Source organism: Brachionichthys hirsutus, chromosome 10, assembly GCF_040956055.1.
Source record: "Brachionichthys hirsutus isolate HB-005 chromosome 10, CSIRO-AGI_Bhir_v1, whole genome shotgun sequence".
NCBI classification, from domain to species: domain Eukaryota; kingdom Metazoa; phylum Chordata; class Actinopteri; order Lophiiformes; family Brachionichthyidae; genus Brachionichthys; species Brachionichthys hirsutus.
This window is the reverse complement of record NC_090906.1, coordinates 1,354,926-1,377,032: the sequence shown is the minus strand read 5'-3', so window position 1 is coordinate 1,377,032 and position 22,107 is coordinate 1,354,926. Positions and strand designations below refer to the sequence as shown.

Below are 22,107 nucleotides of genomic sequence, written 5' to 3'. Positions count from 1 at the left end.
GAGGACGAGGATCTTCCTCTCACCGAAAGGCCCCGGGTTCTGGTGCAGGAAGGGCTGGTTCAGGTTCATGCCGTTTACCTGCGAACAACAACGAAGCTGCAGCCTCAGGATTTATGAAAGACGCGAAACCCCGGAGAAAATAATGTTGCAGTTTGGAGCAAACTAAACGACAACCCTCAAAGGGTCTCACTCACCGGCGGCTGCACGCCCACGGCGTAGAAGGGGGCGGGGCCTTGTTGGCTGAACGCTCCTGGCTGCATGTTGAAGTTTCCCGTCTGTTGCAGGTTCGGCTGTGCCGGGAACGCCATCGGTCCGGCGGGGAACTGAGGGTTCATGGGCTCTGGGAAACACTGGGGGGCCATGTTAAAGTTCTGCTGGGGGGGTGTGGGATTTTCATACATGGGGGGGGGGGCATCGGCCCCATGGAGGCCTGCAGGTTGTGCTGGGGAGCAAAGCCCATCGGGCCCTGCTGGCCCGGGGCAGGCTCGTAGAGCTGGGACCCTCCCTGATGGGGAATGTCGAACCTGGGTCCCGCCGGGATGGGCCCGTCGTAGTGACCCGGACCGGGACCTTCAAACCTCACGGGGCGCATAGCTGGGGCCATTTTGGAATGGCCCCAGCCATGCGCTGGGCGTGCTGGTACCCATGTAACCGGTTCATAAGTGTTCATATAATTACACAACGCAGAAGTCCACCGGTCACACACAGGTCTGCATGTTGCGTTCCACGTACAGCCTGCCAGTGAACCAGTCCGACCCACAGATCAGACGGTACTCGTCCCCTTTCCCGTCTGCTCACCCGGCCTCTCTCGCGGTAGCAGCTCCTTCTCGGACGCCGAGTCGAGAGCTTCAGGTATCTGCAGGTCGGCGTCCACGCTGAGGCCATGCTTCGGGGTCCGGGACGCAGCAGGGCGAGTCGGGGCGCCGTGTGCTTTGTGTCGCGGGGGTCCAGGCTTCACGTGGCTGAACTCCGGGGGCTTCGCACTAGAGACACAACAGAGCCAATACTAAACTGCTGAAACCAACCGACATTAAACTGCTGCAGAGGAATGCTATCGACATGATGAACTCACTGTTTCTCCTCCTCCCAGCCACTCCTCCGGCGGTGAGGAGCATCCTTGGACTCCGTGTTGCCTCCGCCGTGGTTCCGTGGGGAGTCTCTTGGTTTGGAGTGCTGGTGATCTGGGGAACGTGATCTGGACCTTGAGCGGCTGCGTTTTCTGGTTCCGCCGTTGCCTCCAGATCGTGAGTCTGCAAGATCCTTCTTGTCCATGGACCTCCTCTTCTCCTTTGGCTCCTCATCTTTGGCCTCGCCAAGCTTGTCATGCATGCGTTTCCTCATCCTGGGGTCTTTCTTCATGCTGCCCGCTGGTGTCATGGCAATGGGGCGTAACACTGGCTTCTGAATCTCAGCGTCCAACTGTTTGTTTTTATTCTGGAGGTCTGTCATCAGCGGAGGCAGAGACAGACTGGAACTTAGAGGTGTAGCCGTCAGCAGATAAAAGGTTTCTGCTTTGATGTCGATCCCGCTCGCCCCGCCCCCTCGCCCCGCCCCCTGGGTTAAAAGTTTGCACAAGTTCGTGCTTCGTCGTATACAATGTGTTTGGATCGTCTTAAACAAGCTGTGTGTAAAAAAGGTCCAGAGTGAGACATCACCGTAAATGGGGATCGTTGCTTCTATTAGCAGAGTGGGTGCTCTTCCCATACATAGACGATCCGTTTTTCTGGTCGTGCAGAGACCAACAAACGGCAGGGAAACGGCCGAACAGCTGACTGTAGTAGTAGCTATAGTGGACTACGAGTCCCACAATGCTTTGCACCTACGGGTTGCAGGGGACTTCCTGTTATCTGATAAACACGTTACCAACTAGAGTCCACCGTGTCCTCATTATACACGACTGCATCTTGTTCTTCTGTATTACGTTGAACATTGGACAATGACCGTCTTTGTCAGTATTTGTGATGATGATGATGAATATATTTATTAGATAGAATGTACAAGTACAGTCACACAGTAGCATGTATTACAGTACAAGTACAGTCAAACATCCTGTCTAAGAGGAGCATTTCTAAAAAGCCCTTGCGGTCTTGTTTCCGTTGAAAGTCCTTAGTACATAAATCATCGACATTTAATTTGTACAAATTTAACAATACAAATAAAAATAAAACCAATATTAAATTGCTCAATCGATGAAAAATAACAATAGAAAAATAAAAATAAATTACACCACAGATGCAAAATGACAATAAATTACAATAAATTACAAAGACACTTAATATGTGCAAAGTAGGTGGACAAAAAAAAAAGGGGGGGGGGCGGGGGGTTGATCCGGAGAGAGTTGTGATGACTATCTCCGTTTCTGTCCCCCTAAAAGGTGTATTTTTAGGGCCGTTTTGAAGGAGGCCAAAGAGGTGCATGTTTTGAGGGCAGGAGTCAAACAGTTCCACCCCTGGGGGGCAGTATTGTAAAAAGATGATTTACCCATGTTAGTCCTATAGGAGGGGGTAATCAGGTTGTTGTTTGAGCTCCCTCTAGTGTTGTGGCTGTGGGTGTCACTAAATCTGTGGAGGTGTTCCGTCAGGTATGCAGGGATTGAGGGGACTGAGGGCAGAGCTGCATTGACTATTTTAAATGCCAATCCCATTTTGAGTTGTTTAACCCTGTCTTCTACCCTGAGCCATTTTAGGCTAGCAAAATGTCCAGGAAGAAGGTGGGTCATGGGCCCCAGACTGAGAAGCACCTCTATGTCTCCATTTATAAATCTTTTTCACACACACACACACACTCACCACCAGCATCATCACACAGCTCTATCAAAGACACAGTGTTCTTCTAAATGGACAATAAACACACACAAAATGACACTGTGTCCGCCCCCCCCTCTGAACCCCCAGCACCACCCACATCCCCGTCTCACACACACGCACACACACACACAGAATGACAGGATGGCTGCCGTCTCGCCTCGTCGCTGCCGTTTAACGCTCTTGACTCTCTTCTTTCTGTCAGGTGACGACAAAAGTACTTTATTGTGTCTTAATTTAAAGTGAAAGTGAAAGTACTGCGTGTGGCTCCTGTGTGACGTCATGAGATAGTTATTGTGGATTCACGTGAACCAGGATTTGATTTCTGCCGTTTTCTGAGGTACATTCATGGTGTTGTGTCTCTGCGCCGCAGGTGGACACCTGTGGGCCGTTTCCTGTTTTAAGGTTTCGGAGGGGGGCGTGGCCTCTCTGTCGTGTCACTACTCCGTGAAGAGCTTCGGGTCGAGTCGGGCCTGCTGGGGCCGAGGCTGCGGGACCTTCTGGTGCAGCGACATCCTGGTCCAGACGGACCAGAACGGCGTCGTGTCAAAGGTCAGACACTAAATAACAACAACAAGAATACAAATGGACCCTCCGATCAGTGTCAGACTGCACCGCAGGCGGAGGACCGGTACCGGCTGACGGGTGACGTCCTGGACGGACAGATGGACCTGGAGATCCAGAACGTGAGGCGGGCGGACAGCGGGCCGTACTGCTGCAGGGTGGACATCGACGGGGTCTTCAACGACAAGAAGGTGATCATGAACCTGAGGGTGGTGAAAGGTGAGTGGTTCCGTCCTGGCTCTGGGGATCGGGGGGGGGGGGGGACTGAGACTAACCCGTGATGCTTCTGACTCGTCTCAGCTCCGGTCATCAGTTCTACTCCGTCCACGGCGGCCGGTCCAGCGATCCGGACCTCGCCCCCCACAGGTGGGACCGGTTCTTACCCCTCCGGGGTCTCGGATCCTTTTGCAGTTGTTGTGTATTTTCTGGTCCCGGTCCAGCTGCATAAACTGCCGGCTTTCGGTTCCGTGCAGTGAACTGGAAGTCGCTGGTGTCGTCCCAGCTGGACCTTCTGAGGAAGAACTCCACCTCGCTGCGCTCCGACGCCGTCACGGTGGGTCCTTCAGGTTCTGCCATTACGAACATCGAATTCAAACACTTTGTCTCTCTCTCTCTCTCTCTATGCATGCAGGGAGAGGACTCTCCACCTTCCCTCTCCCTTCAGATCAACGTTCCCGTCCTCTCTCTCTTCGTCAGCGTGTTGTTCATGTTGGCTGCAGTTTCTCTCTTCCTGGCCTTGAAACGTACGTTTCCTCTTTTCCTCCTCCACAGCGTCTATTTTCTTTTACTTTGGTTACATATTATGGAAGCAGAATATTTGTTCATGTTCTTTGAATCTCATTCCCTCCACCAGACGGGGGACAGAGAGGAGCCTTGAAGAGCGGCTGGTGAGTTCCGCGGACTCTTCTGGCATTTTGATGAGCTGATGAAGAGGTGCATTGTGGGATAGTTTATCACCACAGCAGCAAAAGACACCTGCTCAATATAGAGGGGCTGAAAACAGCGTTTAAACATAGAAACAATCAGTGATCAAATGTCCTGCAGTTATTACAGTCAGTGAACTAACCACGGTCAAATGTCCAGCAGTTATTACAGTCAGTGAACTAACCACGGTCAAATGTCCAGCAGTTATTACAGTCAGTGAACTAACCACGGTCAAATGTCCTGCAGTTATTACAGTCATTGAACTAACCACAGTCAAATGTCCTGCAGTTATTACAGTCAGTGAACTAACCACGGTCAAATGTCCTGCAGTTATTACAGTCATTGAACTAACCACAGTCAAATGTCCTGCAGTTATTACAGTCATTGAACTAACCACTGCATATCTTTAACGCTCTCTTCAGCTTGTCCTCTGAAGAACCTCCTCACATCATCTATGAGATCCGGATGAGGAGACCGCTGCAGGAGAACGTCTACACTCTGGACTAGAGGCGCGTTCTTTTATTCAGTGACGCCTCCAAAGAGCTATTTAAGAACTTTCTGTTTTGGACAGATAAAGAAAGGAGACATGCACACGTTCCAAAATATTCCACCAGTATTCTTTGCTTTGCTGGAGAACAATAATTAATAGTAATAATTCATTAGTTTCTGTTTCTTTTGTGTGTTTATTTGTCCGAACTGTCCTAAAACAAATAAAAGCCGTCAGCAGACAGAAGTCTCTGGGTGATGTCATTCTTCTGACTCTTATCGTGGCTGAGGGAGACGGCGGCTGCTGATCCGGCAGACTCAAAGTTGCATCCAATTGTTTTAAAAGGATTTAGGTACGTAACATTTTTTGGGCCTTTTTTCTTTTTCTCCTCTTTAAAGTAGTTTTCACGTTTCCAATGCTGCATGAGATGAGATTCAGCAGACTCGGCATTACTGCATATTGAATCATATCTGGGGAGGGGCCTCCAGGGACCAGGGCGGTCATCCTGAATATTTCAAACGCATTCATTACTTTTAATTTAATTTGCTGGATTTGCTTTATTCTTTGTAGTTTGTGCGGAGACTTCCGGGTCCGTCTGCGAAGAAATGGAAGAAAAACGAAACGGGGCCTCCCCGTCGGGGAATCGAACCCCGGTCTCCCGCGTGACAGGCGGGGATACTCACCACTATACTAACGAGGATCAGCACGGGCTCGCGATGAAGTGGCTGGCATTTGAACGCGTTCGTATTCTGAGCCTTAAATACAAGAACCATTTTCAAACGTTTCACAACCGTTTATTGGTCCCTACAACGTCAATGACGTACAGCTACGTCACGTTTTTAATTAAATTACATTTCAAAAACAACAGTTAGCCTGGTAGCAGCTCTGGCGATGAGTAATTTATTTCTTTAATGTTTAACATAACATTATTTGTGATGCAAATTTGTAAAGATCCAAAAACTGTTGTAAAACAGCAGGTCTTCATTTATATACAGTTTCTATCATGAAACAGCAAAAATAAAAAACAGGTAATGCACATTTCTTTTTGCTCTTCAACCCAGTAATTAAATACAACTATAACTCACACAAACATGACTGTTTCACGTTTCAAAATAAAAGCATGAAGAAAATAAAAGCCTCCCAGCTGGGTCAAAGATCCTCTTCCATAACTCAGATGGTTTGCCTCACAAATACCAGCCTCTGGTAAGCTCCGCCCCTTCTTTGTGATTTAACCCCCCTCCCCCCCCTCAGGTCGATCCCTCCCTCTTCCACACGATCACCATGTTCCTGTCACTAAGCGCCACCAGGAAGTTGAGCTCCGGGTCCATCGCCACGCAGTTGATGGAGGTGCCCTCTATCTGGCCGACGCCCTTCCTCACCGGGGTCGGCCACTCCAGCACCTGCCGAGACGAAGATCTCATTAGTGTCTGACTGGAGGAGGAGGAAGAGGAGGAGGAAGAAGTCAACGGACAGGTTGGAGACTTCTTAAAATGAAACTGATCTGAACAATTTAACAATCCAGACATCGATCAAATTGATCCAGTTTTCCGCTCTGCGGGTTACGGGGGGTTGCTGGAGCCAATCTCAGCGAGAGGCGGGGGGAACACCTCGGACGCGTTGCCACACAGAGACGCCTGTTCACTCACGCACTACGGACAATTTGGAGTCATCAATCATGTTTTTGGAGAACCCGGGGGGAGAACATAGAAACTCCACACAGATGGGATTCTAATCAGCGCTAACCACTACGCCTGCATTATTTCTAAAAAAATAAAAATGAACCGCAAGCTTGTTCTTTTCTCGGTCTTCTCTTCCGACTGGCCGACCTCCGTCTTCCGTAACGTCCCTGATCAGAAGCTCATTGGCCGAGACGAAAACCAAACGGCGAGAATAATCTGGGAGAGGCGGTACCTCAGTGGGCTGAATGGGCGTCGCCGTCTGGAAGCTGCTTGCGTTGTTGAGGAGGTACATCCACAGCCGGCCTTTGTCATCGCCACACACGACGTAGGCTTGGTCTGACGCGCACGCACGCACACACACACACACACGCACACGCACACACACGCACACGCACACACACACACACACGCACACGCACACACACACACGCACACACACACACACACACACGCGCAGTGAGACGTCGCTCTGAGGCTGGACGGCGATAATGCCACGACGCTGCTTCTGATTGGACGACTCACCGGGACAGGCGCTGAGGGCCAGGTAGGGGATGTCGGTCTGTGCCCACTGCAGCTCAGCCAGAACCACGGCGCACACGGACCGGCTCTTCCTGTCGGGCCTCTGGGCTCTGGTCTCGGTCCAGTTCCACAGGTAAATGGACGCGTGCGTGTAGTTCTTGGAGGCTGGAGGACGGGACGGAACCATCAGCGCAAACCAAGATCGGGAAACGAAAAGAAGCGCCACCCGGAGAAGGCGTGTCCCGAAGAACCGGGCGAGACTTTACTGACCCACGATGTCCTCCGTCAGGAAGCTCAGGCCGTCCACCGTGTGGAAGTCGTGGTCTTTGTCCTCCTTCTTATAGATGGGGAACGTTATCTCCATGTCCTTGGACCTACGGAAAATAAACATCCAAGTTTGTGTTAGCATTAGACACACACACACACACACGCGCACACACGCACGCACACACACACATGCGCGCACACACACACACACACACACACACACACACACACCTCTTTGTTGCCTTGTTGCCCAGCAGTGTGTTGTAGCAATGCAGACCGTCCTCACAGGCAGCCAGGAGGTCCGAGTCGGGGGACGTCGGGGGGAGACAAATGTGTAAAGGAGTGGCGCTCATTTCCAACACCAGCAGCTGCCTGGAGGGACAAACCGGGCGGAGACATGACCCACATGTTCCTCCTGGAACCTCAAATCTGGTTTATGTAAATGCAGCAAGAGACTCTCACACACACACACACACACACACTCACACTCACACACACACACACACACACACACACTTTTAAAATGGGTTGTCCTTGTAGTTTGTGGAAACACTCACACGACTTTGTATTTATAGTCTCCGTCCACGCCACCGACGTCCCACATCGCTATCTTGTTGTCGTGTGACCCCGCTGAAAAGAGAAAAGGGAAGTCAGAATGAAACGCCGACCCCCGAAGGATCAGAACTCGCGACGCAGGAAGAAGCAGCAACAGCGACTGACTGAACAGGAAGTTCCTCAGCTTGTGGTTGAAGCGGAGGACGGACAGCGACTTGCGGCTGGCTCTGAACTCGCCGTAGGCCACGTTGTTCCTGGGGTGGATTAGTTTGACCAGCCCCCTCTTCCCGCCGGCGGCGAGGATGCTGCACGGTCGAGCCGGCGCCTTGCCTCCCCGGGACATCAGCACGGTGGACCAGGCCAGCGAGAAGAAGACCTGTTGCCGGGAGCAACGGATTCAGAATGCGCGATGAAGTGCATTTTAAAAATGTAATTTTTCGTTACTCGTCTTGCCTTCCCTGTTGAATGTCAGGCGTTTCCATAGCAACATGTTCAGACAGGCATTCGCAAGCATGCAGGAGGACGTTTCGGTTTCATCGCGCGCTTCCGGGACGAACCTCGCCGGGAACTTTGTACTTCTTCATCACCATCCCGGTTTCACAGTCGATCACGCAGACGGAGTCTCCGCCACAGGTAGCGACCAACCGGCTGCCCCCGCCCACACCTGCGCACACCGGGAGAGCGCCGCTCAGTTCGCTCGGACGGACACGCGCAGCGCTGGAGGAACGGCGGCTCACCGTCCGCCTCTGGCGGCGGCTGGAAGGCGCACGCCCACAGCTGCGTGGCGAAGTCCTCCGAGCTGTCCTGCCTGCTGTGGCACTGCAGGACGTGGCGAGGCTTCAGGTGCACGGGCCGCTGGAGGAACCACACGCGGGGGGGGGGGGGGAGAGGCGGAGTCAACAAAGCACAACGGGCTCACCGTGAAAGCCGCTAGGACATTAGCGTTTAGCGCATTAGCGTGCTACGATAGGCTATTTAGGGGTAACGAATCATCAGCTCTGCAGGTCATTTAATTTAAACCTAAACTTAAAGCATCCCCGAAGTGTTTAATCTGCATCCTGACATGTCAGGAGCTGCGAGCAGGAAGAAGAAGAGGTTCATTAAAGCCTCAGGCACCGTTAGAATCTGGACTGCCGGTTTCCTTTGGGACAGATCGTAGACCAGCTTTAAGGACGGACAGACGAGATGGACGCCGTCCGTCCCCGAGCTTTTCTGTAAATTACCTGCGTCTCGATGCGGCTCCTCCTCCCGGGCAGCAAGGCAGCGTCGCTGGGCGGCTCCAGCTCGCCCCGACCGTCCTCTGGCGTGAGTCGAGCAGCAGAACCTCCGCCGGCTGTCTCTGCACGCTTCTTCTCGCTGGCGGGGGTGGGGCAGGGGGAGGAGGCGGGCCGACCCGCCTTGCGGGGCCTCATCCCGATGGTGCTGGGGGTGGGCGTCAGAGGTCTGAGGCGGAAGCCGAGTTTGTTCGGACCGTCTGAGGAATCGGAGCGCAGCCTCTTCAGAGGCATCAGGCTGACGCTGGAGGCCGTCGCCGCCGGCTTCCTCTTCGGAGTGGAAACATCCTGGAAACATCCAGTCTGAGCTTCAGGCGGATTCACGGGGGGAAAGCATTGAACCATCATCGCCCCCCCCCCCCTTACACATCTCTCTTTAGACTCCTTGCTCTCCGGTTCCTCCTTCGTTTCCATCAGAGAGCGAAAACACTCCTTCGCCAAAATCTCCACCTGAGAACCAAACACGAAGAGGGCGGTTACTAGAAGTGGGCGAGGCGGCGTGAGAAAGGAGCCCCCCCCCCCCCAGCGTCCCGGAGAGCCTGAACTCACCCTCCATTTGGTGAAGTCGCTGACCGAACTGGGTCCAAATTTAACCTGCTGCCGTGCGCTGGAGACGAAGGTCTTCTCCAAAGCCGCCATCTTCCCCGCAGAGGCGCGGCGGGGAAGACTGAAGCTCTGCGTCCAAACCGCGGCTACCTAAGACAAGCGGAAGACGGCCTGAGCGATGAGACGCGCGTTCACCATCGGGCACGGCAGACGCCCGCGTGCGCTCGGTACCCGGGTCCTCAGGTTCTCGCTGTAGACGTAGCGCAGGTGGTTGGCCGTGCTGCTGACGTCCTTGCCGTTGTAGATCCGCAGGTTGGGCAGCAGCACCATCACCTTGTAGTTATCGCTCACCTGAGGAAGAAGAGCGACGAAGAAGGACCCTTTAAAAAGGCATCCGGAGGACGGATGATTCACGTCCTTGTCGTCTTTCTGACGTAACAAACTTCAACATTATCCGTGTGAAAACGGCGCCGCGGCGAGACGCGTCCTCACAGTGACGTAAAGGTTGTCTTCCATCTTGAGCTCTTCCAGACTGCGCAGAGACGCCAGCGTGGTGACGTCCTCCATCTGGTTGTCGCTCAGGTCCAGGTAGCGCAGCGCCGGCAGCAGCAGCGCCCCGGGGAGCGCCTGCAGACAGTTCCCAGACAGATCCCAGCGCTCCAGGGAGCGGAGCCGGGACAGCAGGCCGACCGGCAGGTCCTGCAGCTTCAGCCCCAGTTTGGACAGACTGAAGGGGAGGAAGCGCCGCGTCAGAACGCAAACAGGCACAACTGTGACGAGAACAAAGCCGCGCTCACTTCAGAGTCTGGATGTGCTCGAGCTCGGGGGTGTTTGGGGAGCCTCTCGCCAGTAAAACGCTCTCAGTTATTTTCTCCATTGTTGATCTGCAGACAGGACAGAAGACCCTGCAGAGACAGGACAGAGTAGTCAAACTGTGGACTGGACTCTCCGGGTCGGTTCGCCGTCCTCCGGGTGGAGGTAAATCAAGAAGAGCAAAAAAAGACGTTTCACTAGGAGAGCGAGAGAGTCCAGATATTTTTACTCCTGTTGGGGCGGAAGACAAAGAAAGGACAGAAACCAGCAGGACAATAAGACTAATCAGGAGTCATTAACATTCATCACGAGTCATTAACACTCATCAGGAGTCATTAACATTCATCAGCCGAAGGGTCGTCGCCGCCCCGCCTTCAGGCGAGCCGTTAGGACGTGTCCTCCTCAGGACAAGAAAGACACAGGACACTCTTTTGAGGACAGCAATGTCCAGGTGTTAGCCAGAGAGGACAGATACAGAGGACATCCCCGAACAGAGGAGGAGGATTAAGACACCGTCCATCAGCAACATGCAAAGCGGTGACCTTTGACCTTTGCCCCCAAAATCCACGACCGGTTCGCGACTAAAGTGTGCGATAAACACAATCAGCAGTAGACAACAGCACAGCTGACGTGTTTTATTGTGGTAAACTCTGAGATGAGTGTCTCACGGCTTAAATCTAGTTTCTAGATTAGAACATAAATCTCTATTTAAAGGATCGCATCAAACTCCGCAGACGGGTTCTCCTAGCAACAACAGCTAACCACGCTGGAGGCGCCGACGAGCTAAACTCGAAATATACATAAATAAATATATATATATGCCACGAAGTTACCAACATACACAATAAAACCCCCACAGCCGATCTGAAAAAGATCCATAAAATGTACTCGCATCAATATTCCCGTTTAAATGACTTACCACCGCTGCAAGAAGCTCCGATCATGTAGAAATACAAGCTTTCCCGGGAAATATTACGCACTTCCGGGGGGCGTGGTATTCTTTAGGGCTGAGGTCAGAAGAACACTAAAAATACTCTAAGTACTAATGTCTAAGCACTGTAAAATACATTTAGCTTCCACTGAGTAAATGTATGTTGATTGATGTTACATTCCACACATTAAATACTGTATGTTAGTAATAAATACTGCTGATATACTGTTTATAGGATTAGCCTTCCGGAAGTTCGTCACCTTGTAGTTTTCCGAACGCTTCGGTAGATGGCGCTGTTTTACTAATCCATCGCCTATAACACCGGAAGAAGAACGATGGCCGCGGCTCCTGGCAGCGGCGGGCGTGCGTCTCCGTGTGCTTGTAAAGGCATTCGACGCTGTCTCACATGTGAGAAGTTACCGCTGGAGGGAAACTGTTCAAAGGTAGACATTCATACGGTCGAAGGCCTTTTGTCGGTGGGTAACGGCTATATGACTAGCTTCCGCTAGCTACCCGCAAACAACTACGGATGCCCCGATAGGACAATGTGCCTGTCAGCAGATTAAAACATATTTAAGGTTAAGTTGCGAAATGTAAATAAAAATGTCCACCCACCCAACCATTAATATAAATATAATATGAGTTACATTTAGCCTGAAGTTAAATGGCTTTTACATAACAGCACAGCGTGGATGTTCACAGTTCAATCAGCTTCCACTATCCTCTGGAATAAACAAATTACGTGTCTATTCTGATCTTTTTAAAGAGTCCGATTATGGTAATATAACAAATGCTTTGTCTCATGACTGTCGCGTAAACCTAACCTTGTGTGTGTTTTTTGTTTTTTTGAGAATATGCATCAGTTCATCTACGATCCTGAGGCAAAGCTGGCCATTTGCACAGATGCCACGGCGGCATCGTTTCCCTTTCCGGGGGTCTTCTTGTGGGAGAACTTCATATCGGGAGAGGAAGAAGAAGAATTAATCCGCACGATGGACCAGGATTTATGGAATGAGTCCCAATCTGGTCGAAGGAAACAGGTTAAGTGGCACGCGTGGGATTTTCTTTACCTCAGTTAACATTATTATACATATATATTCTATAATGACACTAAATTCATTGGCAATAGAAAACTCCTATCCAGTGGCAATTAATGGTTCATTCTTAATGATTCATGTTTAGTTCACTCAAGTCATCCTTTGCCAAGTTCTCACCCCCCACAAAATGTCATAAAAAAACGTAAACTTTTTGGGAGATACAGTAATACCTTGATATACGAGTAGAATTTGCTCCTGGTCCGAGCTCATAATTCAAATCACTCGTACGTTAAATCAATGTTTCCCATTAAAATGAACTGAAAACAATTTAATCCGTTCCGGCGTCTAAAAACACTCAAATCGACGCTAATAATAATGGAAAAAAAGTATTTAATTGCTATATATATAGATACATCCACAAAACAATTATATAACAAATGATATGCAGTATTACTGTAATATAAATATGGTTTTACTATGTGTTTAACCTTCAATGCAGCCTCATGGGTAGAACGGGTACTGCGGTTAGCATAAGCTAACGTAGGATTACCAGTTTCTCCCTTGTGCCGGTCTCAAGCCCGGATAAATGAAAAGCAAGAAATTATGAAAACCAGTGTAAATAAGAAACACACACTGTATCGGTCGAGGCCCGGGTTAGCAACGACCGCCAGCAGCGTTGTCTGGAAGTTGCTCGTATCTCATGTTTATGCTCGTGTATCAAAGCAAACATTTTGCTCGTGTCTCGGAACACTCGTATGTCAAAGCGCTCGTAGGTCGAGGTGTTGCTGTCTAATAAAGAAAAACAGAAAATAAAAAACAATGAGTAATCATCATAAAATAAAGCGTGATTGTTGTTGTCGTTGTTATTACAAATCTGTTTTGTCGTGCTGATACAGGATTTTGGCCCAAAAGTGAACTTCAAGAAAAGGAAAATTCGGGTTGGTAGCTTCAATGGACTTCCTGCTTTGAGCCAAAAGCTCGTTCTCCGAATGCAGCGAGAGCCGACCCTCGCAGGCTTCCAGCCGGTGGAGCAGTGCAATCTGGATTATCACCCCCAGCGAGGCGCGGCCATCGACCCACACCTCGACGACTGCTGGCTCTGGGGGGAGCGCCTGGCCACCATCAACATGTTATCAAGCACCATCCTCACGATGTCGCTCGAGCAGAGTCCGGCAGAGCCGGGACGATCACAGGACGTCAGAGTGGCTGTCCAGCTTCCTCGAAGATCTTTGGTAGTTTTATACGATGACGCTCGGCACAGATGGAAACATGCCATTCATAGGGAGAACATTTCCGAGCGTCGGGTTTGCAGCACCTACAGAGAGCTGTCTGCAGAGTTCTCACCCGGAGGCCAGCAGGCAGAGCTGGGAGATCAGCTGTTAGGCATCGCTTTGAGCTTCAAAGGAACTCCAATATAGGCTCCATACGAGGACGTGCTTTGATCATGTAGCATCCAGGTTCATCAGAAATCTCAAAGACGATTTAAGGGACGAGCTGAATGTATCCCAGGTCAGTTAGGTTGACATCTGATAACTTTGACGGCCATGATTCACTTTTGTGTTGTTTGCAATCGTTCTTTTATCCCTTTATGTAATTAGATAACTGTCTTAAATGTTTATACACTGTAACTTGTACTTTGTACTTTTCTAAGGTGTCAATCGTTTGTGGATCAGTTCATGTGATGACAAATTATAAACTGATAAAAACACAAATCTTTAGCAACTATAATGATAGTCGAGGTTTCAGACTTGTGCAGTTCACAACAGGAGAGATTTCATGTGATGGAAAAATCTTTTTAATCAAATATATGTGTTTTCACACCATCTGCACAAATCTGCATGTCATGCACATTTTCCTGGGACTCGAAAATGCTATATGAATAAAAAATGAGTTTGCTTACTTTGCTTGTTTTGTTATTAGTGAAAATGAGACCTTCAGTTGTTCTTCCAAAGGCCCGTTCTGGTGGTTGCTTCTAAAAGAACAAAGTAAATGCACTTTAGGGGATCCTGAGTATTTCATGATATCTTTGGAGACTATTTCTCCCACCGCAACTCGACGATTTACAACATTTCATGTCGCTTTGGCGTGTTCGTCTTATTTTGAAAGGTCGCGACCCGGACATCCGTTTTCGCTGTGACGGTCGCGAGCTTGCCGACCGGAACCACGGCCGGAACTGCTGCTCATCGTGTTTGTTGATCGCTCGGTGCGGCTGATCGGCACTCCCGGGTTCGCCGTAAAGCGGGTCGACTCCGCAGGTGGGGCCGAGTCATCGCCCGGAGTATTGATCCGACTGCGTGATGACGACATGACGTGCGCGCCTCCGGCTTGTGGTTTAAACTGAGAGACGCGTTTCAAACGTAGCTTGTTAGCTAACCTAGCCGCGTCGCTAACGGTGGACACACAGCTCGTTTTGTTCTGCCCTTTGACGGGGGTCTGCGGGACGGATTAGCAGCAGTTTTCGGCACCGGGGGGGGGAGGGGGGGGGGGGGTCGTTGCTGTGTTGGAGTAGCCGCCGGTTGTCCGCCGCAGCCCCGGGGCTAAGCCCTGGCTTCTTTCGACCGAGTTAATGGCCGGAAATCCGCGGAGGGGCGCCGGTCTCATCGGTTTGATGAAGGACGCCTTTCAGCCGCACCAGCAGCCCCCCCAGCCCCCCCAGGCTGCAGTGGTCGATAAGAAAATGGTGGAGAAATGCTGGAAACTCATGGATAAGGTGAGAAGAACGTCTGCGTGGGAGCATGTCAATGAGTCGCTGTGGAAAAACCTTCCTGCGGGGTTTGAAACGGGGGGGGGGGGGGCTGCTTCCGGGTTTCTGTCTACAGGAGAAACGCTTCCTTTTGCATCTTTATTTATCTGTATAATCTGGGATTATTACATTCTCTTGCAGATCATCACTCATTATTGATTATTGCATTAGGCATGGATCGATATGAGGAGCCAGAGTGATTCCTGCAGACACTGATCTGTTTCCTGGACTTGTTATCAGGTGGTGCGTTTGTGCCAGAACCCCAAGGTGGCGCTGAAGAACAGCCCGCCCTACCTGCTGGACCTGCTGCCGGACACCTACCAGCACCTTCGCACCGTCCTGTCCCGGTACGAGGGCAAGATGGAGGTCCTCGGGGAGAATGAGTATTTCCGGGTCGTCATGGAGAACCTGACCAACAAGACGAAGCAGACGATGAGCCTCTTCAAGGAGGCGAAGGAGAGGATGTACGAGGAGAACTCTCAGCCCAGGTAGGCTCTGTTGGGGTTCTTTAGTCTCGCTTAAGGAAACAAAGAGTCCCGAATGTTCTACAGCGGCCATCTTTGTAGTTGTTGATCAGTCCCTCCATCTGGGATGGGCCGCCCTCCATCCTGATCCTTGTACTGTGTTTTATATGTGGTTTAATACAAAGTGAATATTTCTACTCGGAGTTTCTACTGATTGCACGGCTCTACGGGAGTTCTGATGGTTTACCGTCGACCGGCTCGTCTTCTGTCGTCGCAAAGGAGAAGCAGCAAAGCTAAAAACAAACTAAAGGAAGTTAAAGTGAAACTTGTGTCCGTTTCTGCTTGTCAAGCAGACTCGACAGATGAGCAGCTCATAGACCGTGTCTCTAGGTGTTAGCGCCTGCGTTTAGCTCGAGTCCCGCTAACGATACTTTCACTGTCGCTGAGTTTTAGACGACGCATTTTCACCTTTTTTTAGATTTCATGTCGTGCTTAAAGGACCTTATTTATAGACGTTCCTTCAGATCGAACAGGCCGAGCCACAAAAATTGCGTGACTCGAGGAAGCGCTAATCTGATGCGTAATGAATGCGTGACAGATTCACTTCCTCTGTTCTCCGAAGCAGAAGTCCCTTCCTCTGATTCTCCCCAGATACCGACGTTACGCTAACGTATCACCAGAGCCGTAATGAGTACGTTTATAGTTAGGCCTTGGGGTCTCGGCCGCCGTCGTCAGGGAGACGCGTTGGTAGAGCGTCTTCGTTTACTTGCTGTCATCTCCCGTCACTGACTCTCATTTCATTGTTTCCCTGCATGTTTGAGTTGCAGGAAGTCGAGTGACTTCAGGAGACGTGCCGGACGCTGTTGGCTCACGTCCGTGTTTGTTCGCTGCGGTCCTTGTGGACAGACAGAGAGACGACCTGCCGTTCTAGCGCCCTCCAGTAACGGCTGCTTTCTTTGGTTCTTCCTCGCCCAGGCGGAACCTCACCAAGTTGTCTCTGATCTTCAGTCACATGCTGGCGGAGCTGAAAGCCGTCTTCCCCAACGGGCTGTTTCAGGGCGACAATTTCAGGATCACCAAAGCCGACGCCGCTGAATTTTGGAGAAGGTCTTTCGGGGACAAGTGAGTCTTTGCCCAAACGAGTAGGGATGGGAATCGAGAAAACCGCTTCCTGTTGAGAACCGGTTTCCAGTGGACACGGATGATTGGCTGCACTCAGCAGGAAACATGGCGGCACAAACGCTCGGAGGTTTGACTTAATTTAGCTCAAAAGGATGAAAGCAGGAAAAGCAGGGAACTAATACTGCCTAGTGTGTTAATACCTCCTCTACTGCAGGGAACTAATACTGCCTAGTGTGTTAATACCTCCTCTACTGCAGGGAACTAATACTGCCTAGTGTGTTAATACACCCTCTACTGCAGGGAACTAATACTGCCTAGTGTGTTAATACACCCTCTACTGCAGGGAACTCATACTGCCTAGTGTGTTAATACCTCCTCTACTGCAGGGAACTAATACTGCCTAGTGTGTTAATACCTCCTCTACTGCAGGATATCTTAAAATCGGATCAATTCTCAGAAGAGGAAATAAACTTTCTATGAATTCAGACTTGCTAAAGTTGCAAATCCGTATCTGTAGTTTCTGGAGACGTATCTTTGGTTGTGTTTCGGTAGCGGCCTCAGTCGTCTTTAGGTGTTGAGGATGTGAGCACAATGCCTGGTATTGACCCCCCCCCCCCCATCCCCCGGCTTCCTGCAGGACCATCGTGCCGTGGAGGACGTTCCGTCAGGCCCTCCATGAGTTCCACCCCATCAGCCTGGGCCTGGAGGCCATGGCTCTGAAGTCCACCATCGACCTCACCTGCAACGACTACATCTCAGTGTTTGAGTTTGACATCTTCACCAGGCTCTTCCAGGTGAGGCGTTCAGGGGCCACGCGTGAAACCACTCCGTTTCATTTGCAAGCCGCTGCGTTGAAGCCGAGCGTGAAACGCGTCTCCTTTCCGTCTGTGCAGCCGTGGGCGTCTCTTCTGAGAAACTGGAACAGCCTTGCGGTCACGCACCCCGGCTACATGGCCTTCCTGACCTACGACGAGGTCAAGGCTCGGCTGCACAGGTTCATCCACAAACCTGGCAGGTGAGGCACCGGCTGGAGACTCTGATTGGTCGAGAGCCAGAGGCCTGTCGGTGGCCGCTGCTCATGCGCCGCTGCGTCTCCCTCTCAGCTACATCTTCAGGCTGAGCTGCACCCGGCTGGGCCAGTGGGCCATCGGCTACGTGACGGCCGACGGGAACATCCTGCAGACCATCCCCCACAACAAGCCGCTCTTCCAAGCCCTCATCGACGGATACCGGGAGGGATTGTGAGTCCCGCGGCGCCGGAGCGCACGTTTTAGGGTTGACTTTACATCCAGACGCGCTCCGAGCAACGTGTAGAAAGGCAGTTCCCCCTCCCTCCCCTGTGGGGCATTGTTTCCCGTTTCTGTAGGCGATGGAGGGATGGAGGGATGGAGGTCATCTAGCATTCCAAGCTAATTGTTTTCAGATGCAGAGTCGGAACAGAACTCCCAGAATGCTTTGTCCCGTTTCATAAATAAATATTTCAACCACTGGCCCTCCTGACGTTGTTTAGACTTATGAGTCAGGGGGAGGGGGGGGGGGGGTCTGCTGTGATCTGGATTTGTTTGTGTTTACATGCGCTCTGGTTCTCCAGTTATTTGTTCCCGGATGGCCGAGCGCAGAACCCCGACCTGACGGGCCTGTGTGAACCTTCTCCTCAGGACCACATCAAAGTAACGCAGGTCGGTTCTTGTTCTCGTCTCTGCTGCAAACCTCTCGGCCCGTATTCCACGTGCTGCCATCTAACGCCCCCCCTGCCCCCCCCACCCCCCAGGAGCAGTATGAGCTCTACTGTGAGATGGGCTCCACTTTCCAGCTTTGTAAGATCTGTGCAGAAAACGACAAGGACGTGAAGATCGAGCCCTGCAGACACCTGATGTGCACCTCCTGCCTGACTGCCTGGCAGGTGAGACCCCCCCCCCCTCCCCCCCGGGGGGGGTTTAATTCACCCCCATCACCGAGACAACGGATAAAGGTCGATTCTTCCTTGCTCTCCGCGTTCTTCAGGAGTCGGAGGGGCAGGGCTGTCCGTTCTGCCGCTGTGAGATCAAAGGCACAGAGCCCATCGTGGTCGACCCCTTCCACCCCAAGGCCAGCGGGGCTTCCTTCGCCGGTTTCCAGGGGTCCAGCAGGGCAGAGGCGGCGGCGGCGGCGGCCATTGATGAGGAAGATGACGACCGCATGGAGGACCAGCATCTCGTCATGAGCCGGCTGGCGTGTTCCAAGGCAAGAGGGCGACCATCTCAGGACGCTCGGCCAATCAGATTCCGTCTCAGGACGCTCGGCCAATCAGATTCCGTCTCAGGACGCTCGGCCAATCAGATTCCATCTCAGGACGCTCGGCCAATCAGATTCCATCTCAGGACGCTCGGCCAATCAGATTCCGTCTCAGGACGCCGCTGACTAAACGGGTTTCTTCTGTGCAGGTGGAGCGTCCTCCATCCCCGGTGTCCCCGCTGCCCCCAGTGCCCCCCCGACTGGACCTCCTGCAGCAGAGACCCCCCGGCTCCCTCAGCGCTCAGGGAGCCACGGCCAAGGTGTGTGTGTGTGTGTGTGTGTGTGTGCGTGCGGGCTCATTGTGAGGTGACGGAGACGTGACCTTTGTTGTCCTGCCCCCCCCAGATGGCTGCCACTCACAGAGACAAGCCCCTCCCTCTGCCTCCAGCCCTGAGAGAGCTCCCCCCTCCCCCCCCTCCAGAGCGCCCCTCCCTGGTGGGCCAGGACTCCAGACTCCAGAGGAGACCCCTTCCCTCCACTCCAGACCACCCGGCCTGGGCTTCCAACTACATGGTCCCGCGGCCCGTCAGCAAGGCCCCGCCCTCCGCCCCCCAGAGCAACGGAGCCAGCGTGGAGGGGGGCGGAGCCCAGGCGGCCACCAACGCCGTCTACTGTCTGGCTACAAGGTACAAAGTTCTGTCACTGAGCGGCGCCGCGGTTCCTCAGGAACTGGGGGTGTTGATCCAGAAGAGATCCTGGATTCTAGATCAGTGGAGAGACTTCTGTGAACGCTGAAGTCAGTGGAGCTTAGAATATTGATTATTGACTGATCCATTCCAGACACTGTCGCGACTTTTCCAAAAACAGTGGTAAAGAAAAACTTCTGGATGGATCTTGATCTAACTGATCTCGTTATATTTTGAGAGCGATCCGGATACCCGTCTGGATACAAAGAAAAAATCTGTATTTTTCCATTTACTTCTAATGGAGGCTTTAAAAAAACGTAAAATAAATCTTGTAAAATATTCATTCAGTTCAGTCATAAAGGGGTCCGATATGCTCCGTCATGAAAAATGTCTTCTGGATCTGATCCAGAATGAGGTCAGAAAAAAACAAAACATTTTAACATTAAATCAATCAACTCTGATTCACTTTGACTTTTAACGGTTGTTGTATAAAGATAACGAGAACAATCGAGAACCTTTTGATGATCCAGATCACCATGGGGACGGTGTAGATCCAGTTAGGAGGGGAATGAGGTACTCGAATGTTACCAAAACAATCCCATCATGCTTTGTGTTTTCCATATATGGTCAGATCCGTTCTGATGCCGAGTGAGGACAGGTCCTCCTCTGACTGTGAGGAGAACGAGTACATGAGTCCCACCTCTCTGCCAGCCACCGGGGGCTCCTGGGTAATCGCCGGCTCCTCGGTGCCCCCGCCACCAACCCAAGCCAACAGCCACGGTGACGTCAGGTGAATGGGAGGGGCTTCCCCTGGGCCAATCATTGACCTGAAAGCGTCTCCGTTGATCCACTTTGACCTCCTGGAGATGAAATGAGCGTGGACGTCCACCAGAGGGCAGCAAAGGTCCGTAGCCGGTCCATTAAATGAAACGGCTGCTTTCTGTCTCTGTCCCTGTCCCAGCGGGGAGGTGGACGACGGCGACTCTGAGGACCCCCAGGTCTACGAGTCCATGTGTAACATCCAGGCCGGTCTGTCTGAGACAGCGCTGACCTCTGACCCAGGTCTGAAACGTGTTTCTACGTCCCCCGCTCACTGCCGCAGGGACTGATCATTCTCACGTTTCAGATCTGCACTCCTCAGTGGTCACGCTGGACAACAAGGAGGAGACCAGTGAGGAGGACGTCTACGAATATGACTGTCCCAGGCCGGTCGTCCCCCCGGCCCCCACCAGGAGAACCATGTCGGACATCGGGGGCCCCGTGGCTGCCTTCAGCACCCTGAGCGTAGACGGCGGGGTAGAAGCCGGTACGTCTCCCTGCTGAGATAAAACCGCGTCCAGACGAGGACGTGGTGCGTTTACTTCCTGTCTGCGCGGCTGATGTCTCCGGACGTGATGCGTTTACTTCCTGTCTGCGCGGCTGATGTCTCCGGACGTGATGCGTTTACTTCCTGTCTGCGCGGCTGATGTCTCCGGACGTGATGCGTTTACTTCCTGTCTGCGCGGCTGATGTGTCCGGACGTGATGCGTTTACTTCCTGTCTGCGCGGCTGATGTGTCCGGACGTGATGCGTTTACTTCCTGTCTGCTCGGCTGATGTCTCCTTTCTGTTCCAGGTATGTTTGATGCAGGCGTTGACCCCGAACGTCCCCCCAAACCTCTTCCACGCCGAGCAAATTCTGACCGCCGCCCTCGGCCAGTAAACCGGGAGTTTCTCGCACCGTTGCCTGACCTCCCTGGCCCCTCCTCTTCCTCTTCCTCTGCCTCCCCTCCTCCTCCTCCTCCTCCTCCTCCGGCAGGTCCAGGAAGCCTGGCTCTAAACGGGGAGATCGAAGGCCTGATGTCTCAGGGCTACTCCATCCAGGACATCCAGAAAGCGCTGATGATCGCCCAGAACAACCTGGAGACGGCCAAGAACATCCTGCGCGAGTTCGTCTCCGTCCCTCCGGCGGCGCACATCGCCACATAGTCGCCGCGGGACGCTCCTCGTCTCCGTCTCCGTCTCTGTCTGCGTCTCCGTCTGCGTCTCCGCTCTGTGCCATTATCGTGGATAGCATTTACTAAGCACTTTCCTGCAGGGCCACGAGGACTAGAGGGGGCGGGGCTTGACCCTGAGGACTAACGCTGCGTTCACGTTGTGTGGGGAGATCCGGTTCTCATCGCCTGCAGCAGGGAACAGTCGGGTTCTAGCGAGTACACCTGTAGTTCTGGTTCTCCTCGGTTCTGCTGTGTCGGTGCAGAATGAACGCTGAGTTTTTGCAGCTGGACCTGAACGCACCACAGAATCGAGGCCTTTCGTTGTGAGCGTTGCGCCGCCGAGCTTTGACCCTGAGTGCTGCTTCTTTCATTAAGCTAAGCGACGGCGCCGTCGCCCAGCAGGGGGACGCAGGACACGCCCATCTCCGGCGGCCGAGCCGTTCGGTGCTTTACAGGCTTCTCAGCAGGTCAGTAGCGACGCGAGACTTGGTGAGTAGCTCACG

The 22,107-nt window shown here is 52.2% G+C and overlaps 4 protein-coding genes and 1 non-coding gene across 5 annotated transcripts; 3 read left to right on the top strand and 2 right to left on the bottom strand.

Annotated features, from left to right (window-relative positions):
* The first annotated feature begins 2,948 nt into the window (after window positions 1-2,948).
* Window positions 2,949-4,896, top strand: LOC137900163 (hepatitis A virus cellular receptor 2 homolog). Its single transcript, XM_068744224.1, has 8 exons — window positions 2,949-3,009; window positions 3,178-3,356; window positions 3,425-3,587; window positions 3,669-3,734; window positions 3,842-3,925; window positions 4,004-4,111; window positions 4,222-4,255; window positions 4,715-4,896. The coding sequence occupies exons 1-8, from the start codon at window positions 2,949-2,951 to the stop codon at window positions 4,797-4,799; spliced, it is 780 nt and encodes a 259-aa protein (XP_068600325.1). The 3' UTR covers window positions 4,800-4,896.
* Window positions 4,897-5,407: 511 nt separating this feature from the next.
* trnad-guc (transfer RNA aspartic acid (anticodon GUC)) lies at window positions 5,408-5,479 on the bottom strand. Its single transcript has one exon. It is a non-coding gene; the product is annotated as a tRNA-Asp (tRNA).
* A 547-nt stretch (window positions 5,480-6,026) lies between these two features.
* Window positions 6,027-10,496, bottom strand: lrwd1 (leucine-rich repeats and WD repeat domain containing 1). Its single transcript, XM_068744223.1, has 15 exons — window positions 10,417-10,496; window positions 10,112-10,346; window positions 9,851-9,970; window positions 9,623-9,769; window positions 9,440-9,523; window positions 9,023-9,361; window positions 8,537-8,654; window positions 8,357-8,463; window positions 7,965-8,175; window positions 7,802-7,874; window positions 7,476-7,616; window positions 7,248-7,351; window positions 6,981-7,142; window positions 6,691-6,794; window positions 6,027-6,179 (listed from the first exon to the last, which is right to left on the bottom strand). The coding sequence occupies exons 1-15, from the start codon at window positions 10,494-10,496 to the stop codon at window positions 6,027-6,029; spliced, it is 2,178 nt and encodes a 725-aa protein (XP_068600324.1).
* Window positions 10,497-11,690: 1,194 nt separating this feature from the next.
* alkbh4 (alkB homolog 4, lysine demthylase) lies at window positions 11,691-14,300 on the top strand. The gene is made up of 3 exons (XM_068744644.1): window positions 11,691-11,806; window positions 12,215-12,403; window positions 13,297-14,300. The coding sequence occupies exons 1-3, from the start codon at window positions 11,699-11,701 to the stop codon at window positions 13,816-13,818; spliced, it is 819 nt and encodes a 272-aa protein (XP_068600745.1). The 5' UTR covers window positions 11,691-11,698; the 3' UTR covers window positions 13,819-14,300.
* Window positions 14,301-14,966: 666 nt separating this feature from the next.
* On the top strand, window positions 14,967-21,766 carry LOC137900374 (E3 ubiquitin-protein ligase CBL-like). Its single transcript, XM_068744451.1, has 15 exons — window positions 14,967-15,110; window positions 15,384-15,631; window positions 16,583-16,729; window positions 17,367-17,523; window positions 17,623-17,744; window positions 17,833-17,970; window positions 18,321-18,408; window positions 18,501-18,632; window positions 18,734-18,952; window positions 19,153-19,263; window positions 19,349-19,629; window positions 20,261-20,419; window positions 20,591-20,691; window positions 20,756-20,935; window positions 21,244-21,766. The coding sequence occupies exons 1-15, from the start codon at window positions 14,967-14,969 to the stop codon at window positions 21,594-21,596; spliced, it is 2,580 nt and encodes an 859-aa protein (XP_068600552.1). The 3' UTR covers window positions 21,597-21,766.
* Window positions 21,767-22,107: the final 341 nt, after the last annotated feature.